The 12,500-nt window shown below is 35.8% G+C and overlaps 1 protein-coding gene across 4 annotated transcripts in view; it reads right to left on the bottom strand.

Annotated features, from left to right (window-relative positions):
• Positions 1-12,500, bottom strand: part of LOC122357026 (cilia- and flagella-associated protein 46-like) — a 50,047-nt gene that overhangs the window by 13,541 nt on the left and 24,006 nt on the right. For all 4 annotated transcript variants that reach the window (XR_006252411.1, XR_006252412.1, XM_043256202.1 and 1 more), the window contains exons 19-25: positions 6,744-6,823; positions 6,457-6,517; positions 6,236-6,277; positions 5,413-5,512; positions 5,212-5,324; positions 1,434-1,491; positions 161-297 (exon numbers count right to left, since the gene is read on the bottom strand). Coding sequence is in view for 2 of the 4 variants with exons in the window: in XM_043256202.1 (XP_043112137.1) it covers positions 161-297; positions 1,434-1,491; positions 5,212-5,324; positions 5,413-5,512; positions 6,236-6,277; positions 6,457-6,517; positions 6,744-6,823 (591 nt within the window). In the remaining 2 variants the exon portion in view is untranslated. The remainder of the gene's footprint in view (positions 1-160; positions 298-1,433; positions 1,492-5,211; positions 5,325-5,412; positions 5,513-6,235; positions 6,278-6,456; positions 6,518-6,743; positions 6,824-12,500) is intronic.

Genomic DNA, 12,500 nt, shown 5'->3' with positions numbered 1-12,500 from the left:
CGAGGAGGTCAAATATCAAATGATGATGCTAAATGACGAAAAGGCTGAAATTCAATATCAGTAACGGCAGCTCTGTTTTCTTGACATGGGGTTGCGGGTTGGACTCCAGTGAAGGCATGAACCCAGTGTAATCAGTTTTGGATGCGTGTTACCGACTCACTGTCCATGAGCGAGTGCATGCTTGACGCATTCGCTGCGATGCTGCTGGACCACTGATTGAGCAGAACGGAGCGAACCCCGCTGAGAGTGAAGAGATACGCCGAGCCCAGAGGACCGTCTGAAGCCCGGCTGCTCCGCCTGAAGAAACAGAGAGAAGAATCAACACTACCACATGAAACACTGCCATCAGCAAGAGATGAGGAGGAGAACGGAGTTCTGCATGCTCGTGGGTTCGACTCACACGTTTATATGCAATTTGTAAGCGTATTAAACTAGACCTTTTTCAGCTTCTTCACTATTCTTAGCCTACTCATCTGTAGTAAGTTTATCTGTGACACTGGAGACGCTGCATGTTTGTGTCTTGATGTTGATTATCTTGGAGCTCATCTATATGCTAACGTTCTGCTAACGGTTAACAAAGATAAACCTCGAACAGAAATATGCATTAATATGGTGAACAATATATAAAACATTTGATTCTGTCCTTGTTACATATACTTAATATTAAAACCCTAACACAGCTAACCCCAGTCCAAGTACATGAAGTAAATTAATATTACTTAGTACTTAAATATATATTTACTCTGTAAGGATACCTTAAAATAAATTGTAACCACAACTTTTCAAATATATATCAAGTTTAACTTATAAATAAACTATAAATAATATTACTATAAATATAGCTATAAGAATAACTAGACTATAAACTACAAAAACTATACAAATATATTAAATAGTCATAATAAAACATTTCAAGCGCACACAAATTAAAAGTAAATAGAAAAAAATTACATGGAAAAGTGTAATTTTGGTATTATATTTTTATGTTAACAGTTTCAACCATTTATATTTTTATTAGTCTATTTAATTTATTATTAATTATTATTTTTTATTTTTATTATTATTAATTATTATTTTATTATTTATTTTAGTACATCAAGTTAAACTAAATATACATATTTTACTGCAACTAGCAGAAATAAGTAAGTTTGTATATTTATATTTCATATGTTTTCATTTCGATTCATATTTTAAGGTTTAGCTTTTAGTTAGCTTTGATTTACTAAAACAAATAGAAGCGGTGGCCTCAATCACCCTCGAGAGATCAATAAAGTACAAATCAATAAATCACACTTATGATAAAAAAAGTCTTCTTATTATTTTCAAGGCAGAATCCGTGAGATCCTGGTAAATGACTGTCCGGTACCCATTCAGTAATGCAGCGAGTAATCATGAAAACCACCAAGACTACGCCATACTAATAATAGTTTCACCTCTTCTGGACGCTGACTCTGTTCTGACCGCTTTCAAAGAGAAAAACCATCTGACATCCTGCAGAAAAAGCCACACAGACACAACATTGAATGATAAAACAGCATCGTTTAAGAGCATTAGCATCGCTCGCTATAAAGTAAAAGCACAGCTGTGATCGATCTGAAATCCAGCGTGAGCCCGACACGGATCAAGAAAGACAGGAAACAGTCGTCAGCGTGAGAATGACTTGTTTAGTGGACAGAACGGCCGTCTGGTGTGTGCCGAGTGGATTAAAGCAGAGAATGAATCAGTTCCCTGCGGACGCCTGCTGTTCCTCTCCGTGATCCAGACGCGGCCCGCATGCACGCTTTCAGACAGATTTAGCATCTCACGCTGGATCCAGATGCTGATTTATCACGTGCACAAACTCACAATGAATCACTTCAGACTGTACGCTTCATGTCATCTTTATGTAGTTCTTGTACGTGTCAGAAATGCATTCAATTAAAAGAGTTTAGACATTTAAAGGGACAGTTCACCCAAAAATTACAGTTCCGAACCAATAAGACCTTTGTTCGTATTCAGAATGAGTTCTCTGACTGTCCCTTTAAGAGCTGAACGTTCCTCAGGGTACTTCCTCTAGTTCACAAACAAGCATCGGTTAAAACTAACCAATTTTAAGAAGTTTCTAAAATGCAAGTATTTGTATATATTCTCCAAATTACTTAAAAACGGCCTGCTTTACTCACGTTTTTGTATTTTTTGCTTCACATGAGAAACACTATAATATTTTCACGCGAGTCATTTAAGAGCAACCGTATCACTTCCTTTAAAGGAAACCGAAACGCTAAGAAATCAGGTTTAGAGCATGAAAAACAAGCTTATGAGCATCGTGAATATTCATAAAACAGATAGTTATGGATTCCGGATGCTGATCTTCATCATCTTCATCATCATCATCATCATCAGGTCAGTTGATGGTTTAATTAGCTATATTTCCATGCAAATTAAATGCAAGCGTGAGACGATCCCCACATTTGCATAACAATACGTAATATATATGTTCTGTTATTAACATGTAAGTCATGTTCGGTTCTAGCAAGACGACAAAGCCAATCAAAACCCCTGATAACAACATCACACCAACGCTGATGATTGATGGATAGAGATGTTTATGGATGTAAAAACATGAGGAATGAACAGCTGTAAAGGTTGATAAGACAATAAACACAGAGTGAGCCGCCAGCATATAAAACTCAATCACACATGTAATAACGAGCAGAGCGTGAGATTTATCAGCTCCTTACGTGAAGGAATCACTGGGGTTTTCTGCTGTCCACATGTTTTGGTAAATCTTATGATTATCGATCCTGCTCAGAACTTAAAGGAATAGTTCAGACTGATGAAAATATGAATGAAAATGCTCCCCCTCAGTTCATTTGACATTAGGATGAGCGTTTGTCTTCATCAGATCTGGAGAAATGTGTCTCTGCATCAGTGTCTCAGTAATGAAAGTGAATGGGTGCCGTCAGAATTAGAATCTGATAAAAACATCAGAATAATCCACAGCCCTCCAGTGAACGTCTGGAGAAGACAGAAGATCAAACTAATCCAGCGTTAAGATGTTTTTAACTAAAATATGAGTCTTTAATCCATAATAACTGAAAAGGTGTTCTGGTCTGAATCGGGAGAGAAATCTTCACAGATCAAGCAGAGATTACAAAACAAAACAGCATTGAGCTTCAACACTTCTGTCTTCTCCAGATGTTCACTGCTGGACCGGAGCGCTGTGGATTATTCTGATGTTTTTAATCAGACTCTCGTTCTGACGGCACCCATTCACATCCATCAATGAGTCACTGACGCAGAGACACGTATTATGAAGAAAAACTCATTTTCACTTTTGCGTGAACTACCGCTTTTATGCTGAAGGGAATAAGAATCATAAAGTTCAGTAAAGATGAAGATGATGAAGATAATGACACGGCTCATCCTTCATTGTACTTTCCCTGTATGCTAAAGAACGATGAATCGAATTGGTCTCAGTTCATGCGAGAACATGAGTGTGTCAGCCAAATCTGGAGAAAGCGCTCGTGATCGGGCTGCTTGCGAAGCGCTGAGAGAACAGAGCCGAGGCAAAGCGACCAGAGAAACATCAGGAAGAAATCAAACATTTATTGTTGTGAAATGACTACGGATACAGATCACGGCAACACACGCTGAGAACAAAGAGGACGTTAAATAAAGCAAACCTGAAGCGACAGACAGGACAGATCTGCGGGAGCTTCCTAAACGTGTTTTGATCACGTTGTCTCTCCAGCTACGTCTCTGTGCCATGATTTGCACTACAACAAGCAGCCACTTAATTCATTGATCAACCGAATGCTGTATGACGAGTTATAGGCACAGCCCTGTCACTTAATAAACGCTGGAAGTACAGCAGTATGAGTAGAGTCCCTCAATAAAACAGAAAATAGCACGTGAGACATGTACGTAATAGCACAACCCCAATTACAGAAATGTGGGGAATTTATTTTGAATCAAATGAAAACTAAAATATTTTCAAATCATGTGAGCCAATATTTTATTCACAACAGAACATAAATGTATGAACTGAGAATCATTTCAAATCGGAAGCCTCTACAGGTCTCAAAGAAACCTGTAAAAAAAAGCAAGACATTTCAGTTGAGAGAATATCTAGCAACTAATTGAGTCGATTGGCGTCAGCTCTGTAAAGTGATCAGCTTCAGGAACGGTTTAGAGCTGAAGCAGAGGCTCTCCGATCTCTGAAAGACGGCATGAAATACTTTAAAGAGCAGCGTTCCTCAACAGAAAATTTTGCAAATCTTATCATCTACAGATTCAGAGAAAGTGGAGAAACCTTCGAAGACGTCACTGACTGAATGAACCAAGAATACGTCCAGAAACCACTGTCGGTAAACACAATCCTCAAACGCAAGCTCATTAAACATTTCTCATATTATCTATGTTCAATTGTGAAAAAAATATTGGCTCATGTCATTAGATTTTTTTTTTATTTCATTTTATTCAAAGTCCCAACATTTGGGTTGTATGTGAAACAAAACGTGAGCACATGACCTCATTGTGTTGCATATTTAATTATCAATGTTATTTTGCATTAAAAAAATAATCAAAAAATGATTTTATGGAAGATAGTTTCTCTCAAGATCTCTTGGACAAGAACGTTTCTATTGAAACCCATTAAAACTGTGTTTTTGGGGTTTTTTTACCAGAAGGTAATGTTTTAGGTTTGGTGTATAAAGCAAATATTCTCTTTATTCCCGTTTTCTGCTTCTGCACATTATAGAGCCAGTTATGAATAATGGATAAGGATAAATAATGCAGTACGTGTGTCGTACAAAAACAACGTTTGTGTGTTTTTGTCAAACACATCCAAGCACTGTTCTCCAGCACAGCTTTCTGGCATCTAATGGGCAAAATTTGGTACTTCGTCCAAAGAAAATCTTACTGAAAGTTCATTTTTTTAGTTATCAACCTCAAATTTGGAACACAAATTGTTTAGATTTATGGCTTTGATTTTCCAGCAGTTTCAACATGTTTCATAAAAATATATATTTTATATAGAATTTAGTTCATGAAACATTTTCATAAATTTAAACTTTACTTTTTTGTTTCACATTTTAATCTGCCTTAAATGAGACCAAATTTAAGCTTTTTTAAAAAATGACATGGACATTTTTGTCCACTGTGGACCTACTGTACGTGTAACGTTTTTTTATTGGGTTAAAAGACTCTTTTACTGAAACCGGACCGTACCGGACATGTTGAGGGAGGCCATCTTGGCGGGTGGGACGCAGGAGAAGAAGTTTTTTGCCCCGGAGTAAATAAAAGCGCTGCAGGAGGTCAGCATCTGCTCGAGATCTGCGAGACTGAGAGAAGAGCGTCACTTTCACACATTAAAACCTATAAACATGTGCTTCACAGGCCTGATTGAGGAGCGTGAGGAGAGCTTCAGACCTGCGCCTGCGCTCGGGGCCGATGAATCCTTCCCACTGAGGTGTAAATTGCGATGAGTACGTGTCGAGGGTCTTCCTCAAGACTTCTGCTGGACTGCAGTCTGTAGATGACATAAATGCAGATCCAAGCTTCTTCTTCTTTTCTTTTTGCGAAAACGTGACAAACGAAGCAGTGACAGACACTCTTGCATATACATTATGCTTTAACGTCATTGTGATAAAAGTGTGCATCTGAAAAACTCAAATCAAGTCTTCTCAAAAATGTTTTTTGTGCAACTGATTAAAAAGGTTAAGGCTAGCCTTACAGAATAAAATCAGAGCGGTTTATGCACCAAAGAGCAGACATGCTTTTTAATGTTTCTGCTCACCAGCGCTGCATTTCTTTGATAAAAATACAGTAAAAATTGAGAAATAATATTATAATTTAATATAGCTGTTTTCTATGTAAATATGTGTTCAACTATAATTTATTTCTGTGATCAGATCTCAACATTTCTCAATGTTTCTCGATCAGTAATTCTATTATGTATTATGTATTATATCATTATACTGTATATACGATCTATTATTAATGAAACTATTATCAATGCCGAGCTGCACAATATTTTTGTGCAAACTGCGATGCATTTTATTTTTCAGGATTCTTTATTGAACAGAAGGCTCACGAGAACATTATTTAAAAGAGAAATCTTTTGTAATATTATAAATATCCTTACTTTTGATCAATTGAATGCATTGTGAATTACTCATCGCTGCATGTTTTGTCTTCATAATAATAACTTCAATGCTCTTTTTTGTTAAACATTCGCACTAATTGCACTCACCGGCCCGCTTTCCATCATCTTCCTCCTGAACGTCAGCTACATCTTAAAGCCTGCGTTAAGAATGCATTTCTCCCAACTATAAACCACGTCCAGTCAACTTTACAATAAAACGGCTAATGCAATAAAACGCTCGGCTGCAGCCGGATGACTGCCCTGACATTTCACACACATCTCCGACTTCAGTGAGATGGAAAATAAAGGCAGTTTAAAGCCAAGGATACATCTGAACCTGTGCGTGTCCACCGGGACGCTGTTCGGCGGCGGGACACGACTGACCGGCACCTGCAGAAGAAAGCGCATCCTTAAAGGTCACTTTAATGCGAACTTAAGAAGAGAAACCGAAGAGGAGAATGCCAGAAGGCGTTCTCTAGGAAAACACATTATATAATTGCCCGAAAGAGGCCGCTTAAAAGGGAAGGATGGAGAAATTAAACCTCCGAACGTGTGAAGGCTGCTAAAGCAATATTGCATTTCTATCAGCGTCCGGCAGACTCGTTTAGAGACTCACCGCTTTGATGCCTCGGCTTTGATCGCCTCTCGCCTTGACTCCTCTGCTACCTTTGGCCTCCTTTTTATTGTCACTTTCAACTGTCGGCAAGCAGAAAGATTATTAAAACAGGAAATGAGCGTCTGACCGGAAACAAGCGGCGTGCCAAACTCCGGTTGAAAGGCCAGTGGCATTTAATATCGACGGCCGTGTTTCCAGCAAAAAAGTCTCTGCGGTAAACAATCGCGCTGAAATGCAAATGCCTTCGATTTCTTTAAATCATGGCGGCGTATTAAAGACAACATGCAAGACTTCATCGCAGACCTGTTAGAAGAACTCGTGAAACTAATTAGAACTGCAAACATATCATTTTATTACAAGGTCGTGCAGAAATAAAAATCTCTGAGTATTAGGACAGTCGTCAATGCGTTAAAAAGTCCTAAAAAAGTCCTTTAAAACACCTCGGTCGGAATAAAAATGCACACACTAAATGAAATTGTTGTAAGGGGTGGGAAACACCTTTCTATAAACCGAACAAAATCCATGATCAGTTTCTGTATTTCAGGAAACACGGCACTACAGTAGAGACTGGCTTTTAATTCTACATTTAAAAACACGCTCGCTGTTAGGAAACCGGATCTGAAATTTGCCTTTCGTCATTTCTATTTATTCATTACAGACTCATCATTTACAAACCGCTTGAATTCGTAAGCCATGAATAATAGCGTTTGGGAAGATCACGCGGGATAACCCGCTCTCCATCTTTGGGTTTATTTTCAGCAACTCTCAGAAAGAAAGAGTTTTTTGTTTTATTTAAGAAGTGCGACTTTTTAGTATCAGAATACAATTCTTTTTGGTTATTTTACCCCTCAAAGCTTTAACATTAAGAAGTTATGACATGATTATTTGTGTTGAGATCAAGCTGTATTATTTCTATGATAGATAGGCCTATATCTGTGCAAGCAGAAACGGCAAACAAGAAATAAACTTCTGTAAATATGATCAAAGATGGCTGTGAAAAAGATTCTGCATTGTTAATCCCTTTCATCTCTTATTAGAAAAAAGCACAAAAATCTAACCTTTAACGTTGGATAAGAATTAAAAATGATGAGAAATATCATGAAATAATAAGAAACTGTTCTCTCTCTTCATTATACATCCCTGTCTTTGTGTTCTTCTGTTCAGTGCTTTGATGAAACCTGTGTTTTTAAAAGCGCTATAGAAATAAAAATGATTGATTGATTGATTGATTGATGAAATAAGCTGAAAACAGATCTATTAAACTGACAAAAGAAGCTTTCAAAAAGTATTGAATAAAAAGGTGCCGTTAATTGTGGCATATATGTATTTGAGAAAAAACATGATATTTCACGCTGTTTGAAATTCTTATGATCCAATGAAAAGTTACTATTTTTTTAAAATAAAAGAGCAAAAGGATTAACAACGCAAAATAGTTTCACGGCCTTCTTTGATCATGTTTTCCGAGGGTGGATTGTTGTCTTTGGGATTAGAGAGCGTCTCGTGTGAACAGTCCACTGTGTGCAGGTAAATGTGGCTCTGCAGTGAATGGGTGCCGTCGGAACGAGGGTCTGATAAAAACATCACAATAATTGACTAAACTCATCAGTGAGCATCTGGAGAAGACAGAAGATCAAACTAATCCAGCGATTTTAACTCCGATATGAGTCTGTAATCCACAATAACTCTTCCTCCGGTGAAAAAGTGCTCTGTTCTGAATCAGGAGAGAAATCTGCACAGATCCAGAAGAGTTTAAAGCAGTCCGAAACCAACTTATTTTAGATTATGGACTCATATTCTGGATTAGTTTGATCTCCAGATGTTCACCGATGGACTGTGGATTATTGTGATGTTTTCATCAGACTCTCGTTCTGACGGCACCCATTCACTGCAGAGCATCAATTACTGACACATTTCCCCAAATCCGATGAAGAAACAAACTCGTCCTAATCATGGAAATGTTATGAACACTTTCAAAACCTCCAAAGACTACAGCGACGGAGGAAGAATGAAAAGATAAACAGAAAAGCGCAGAAGATGGAAAATATAACGCACAAAACCTCATAAAAGGACAAGAGACTGTTTGTGCCAGTTATAAATAACGAGGAAAATAAACTTTGCTAACAGCATGAATAAGATTAATGCAATATTGAATTTCCTGCTTCTAAACTCAATGCTTTATGCAAAATCTGTCCCAAAATAACAAATAGCTCCTTTAGTAAGTACCGTGCGGCTCTATGTCTTCCAGACAGAACGCTAAAATATGAATGCTCACATTATGCTAATGACCGTCCCGCGTGATTGTGTGTCTTTTTGCTTCATGTGAGCACAAACATGCTCAAGTACGAGTGGACTGATATTATACGGCCTGAAAAATTACAGTAAAAAGTCAAACTGAAAAATACAAGTGCAGTCATTTGCAAATGGCATTTTAGTGCTGAGGTCTGGAAAAAGTGGGGCATAAGTTATTCAAAGAAAAAGATAAATGTTAAAGGCTGAAGTGAAATATTCAAATCATTTCCACAGACTCGTGAGCATGTTTCACGCTAGTTCATTCACGCAGTATTTCATGCTAATAATATTTGCAAAAGCCGTTATTAGTCAATGCACTAAAACCTCTAAAACATCGTGAACCGAAATCACTGCAAAAAAACACACTCTGAAGGAGAAATGGTATTCATATTTAAATTGAATTATAATGTGCGTGGGCACAAAAACACATGATGGTTGGTAAAGACATGATAAATATCTGTGAGAATTCTCCGTCTGTTGGCAAGGTTAGATTCGTTGGGTTTTCACCTTAAAACTGTTAACGGCACAATATGATAAATGTGTATTTAACGCTACTGCTGTAAAGCCACTTTAAATGATCTTTTTAAATATTTTCTGTATTTGTCAAATTAACATTTCAGTAAATTTAGTATTTGTACTGCTCTTGGAATAAAATAAAAAAATTACTTAATTTAATTTATTATTAAAAACATTTTAGTGAAGTAGATTTTATGCAGAACTCTTATTAGTTCATTATTTATTTTTCCATACAACATGTAACAACAATGTAAATAAAAATTAAATAAATGTGCAATTATTTAAGAGTAATGAAAAGCACACAGGGGATTTCATTAATTGACTATAGTGTTATTTTTAATTCATATGTATACATTATAATCATTAATATTTTCTCTATAATTAATTATTAATTTTTTCATCATTTCAGTTTTTAGGTTTAGTTTATATGTACTGTTGTGAGCACTATTTAAAATAATTATTTACAATTTATAAAAAAAAAAACTATTAAAATACATACATTTGTGCTGCCACAGCTTCTAAAATATACGTTTTAATTATGTTTACATAATTTGTATTAGTACTGTGTATATATATTGGGTAAAAAAAAAAAAAAAAAAAAAAATATATATATATATATATATATATATATATATATATATATATATATATATACACACATGAATAAATATATTTAAGAAAAATGTGTTTTGTTTATATATAAAATATATGTATATATATATATATATATATATATATATATATATATATATATATATATATATATATATATATATACATATATACAAATATTTTCCAAATGTACTTCATGTGTGTGTATTTAGCATATTTAGCATGCAATTAATCGTTTGACGGCTCTAATTTAAATACAAATGAACTCACTAGAACATAAATAAATAAAAAAGCACAAATGGCAGGATTTCTGTATCACTGTAACAGTAAAAATTAAACACATTTTTCCCAGCGAGTCCCAGACGATGGACTGGAGTGAAACGACCTTGACTGAAGCTGGGGACGGAATCCATGACCTTCAGAGCCTCGGCCCATTTCTCAGTCCGTCAGGCGTGTGAGGACCTACTTGTCGAGCGTGGCCTAATTATTCTGTGTGTGGCTATTTTCAGCCTGTCGTAGTAGATGTGAGATGTGTGATAGCGTGTGATAGCGGAGTGTCCTGTGAGGTCCATTCTTCACACCGAGTCCTTCAGATCACGTTCTCTTCTCTGCTTTAACAGACAGGTCTACATGCGTCTGAATCGGCGGGACCTAGCTCTTCAAAAAGCTTGATCTGGATTGCTATAAATCATTTTTCTGTGTAGGATCATCAAAGCAACATTAGCTGGGATCTTCTGAAACAGACATCGCCTGACCTTCAACTAGTGAAAAAAATCTAAAGAAATAAAAAATACGTACATACAAATGAATAATAAGGGATGCAAATGCTTTTGACTGGTTTAATTAATATTAGTGGTTAAACCACAGTTAATATTAAAATATATATATCTGTTTATATATTAACACCAGTTTGAGAAATTATTTTACGGGGTTTATTTTTATTGTTATTATTTTAGTATTTTAATTTTCCTTCACTAAATAGGTAAACGAGACATAAATAATGAATTAATTAATTCAATTAAATTAAATTAACAATGTAAATGTAATTTCAGAAACAATTTGCTTTAGAATTTTAATAATAATTAAAATAAAACTAATAATTATAATTATTCAATTATTCTGTGATATATATTTCTCTCTCTCTCTCTCTCTCTCTCTCTATATATATATATATATATATATATATATATGTGTGTGTATAAAAATACGGTTTACAGGCTTTTTGCAAATCAAAGTGATCATCCTTATCCCCTTGTTAGTGTGGACTTTGGAGTGAGCAGAGCATGTGCATGCCATTATGAATATATTCATTTATATTTTAAAATGTTTTTAAAATTTGCTAATATATAAAAACTAATATGTATAAATAAAAATTTCTATATTATATATATATATATATATATATATATATAATTTATTTTTATTTCTTTATTTTTTTATGCTGAAGTCCTCAGTGAATCTACTGACAGCGCATGATGAAAACATTAATAATATTTGCTCAATTTATAAATTTTGACATTTATCAACTCATCCAGGATAATCCTTATTTTCTAAATCAACCTCATCCCCGTCCAAATACCACTACTGTAACACTGTTTTGAACGAAACATTGAAGGTTTGGTCCAGATCTAAATCAAATCCAGACTGCATTAGGCAATCTAATCCGATTTCAGAATTTGGACCCGTTTCCGAGATGTGATCCAATCAATGTGAACGGCTGTTTTCTGATATAAGAGTGAAAGTAAAGACAGTGATCTGAGCTCAGACGTGTGTGTGTGTGTGTGTGTGTGAGTTCATCTGCACGTCTCACACAACCCTCGCCTGCCTTTAATCCTGCCCTCGATGGTGAGAGCGCTCCGAAAGCCGCCGAGCGTTGCTTGTTCAGTTTTTAATTTGTCAATTTACACGCAGGAGCCGAGCTCGAGTTAAAAAGGAATCAATTAATTACACAAATAAAAATGTAAAGCGTGTCCCGAATGCAACGACGCGTTCGAATTTTGAAGAGATTACAGAGCATTTCCAGAATAAAACTGATTAAACGCTGACGGAAATACCTCTGGATGCGTTTAGCTTCCTGCCCGCCGCCATCTTTACTGCGTTCAGGGACGCACTTCTGAAAACTTTACAGCAGGAAAATACACTCGTATTCAGACGGTTCCCACAGACATATACACTACATGAAAGTGTCCCACAGATGATTTCGTGATATTACTAGTTACGGTTTTTAGTTTCATTTATAGTTTAAAGTCCCAGTCAGTTGAAGAACATTAGTGTGCATTATATATAGTGCAACATTATTGCTATATATTTCTGATTCCACTAGGGTTTGGTTTTGCATGT

The sequence above is a fragment of the Puntigrus tetrazona genome, chromosome 13, assembly GCF_018831695.1.
Source record: "Puntigrus tetrazona isolate hp1 chromosome 13, ASM1883169v1, whole genome shotgun sequence".
Taxonomy (NCBI): domain Eukaryota; kingdom Metazoa; phylum Chordata; class Actinopteri; order Cypriniformes; family Cyprinidae; genus Puntigrus; species Puntigrus tetrazona.
This window is presented reverse-complemented; position numbering and strand designations above follow the sequence as displayed.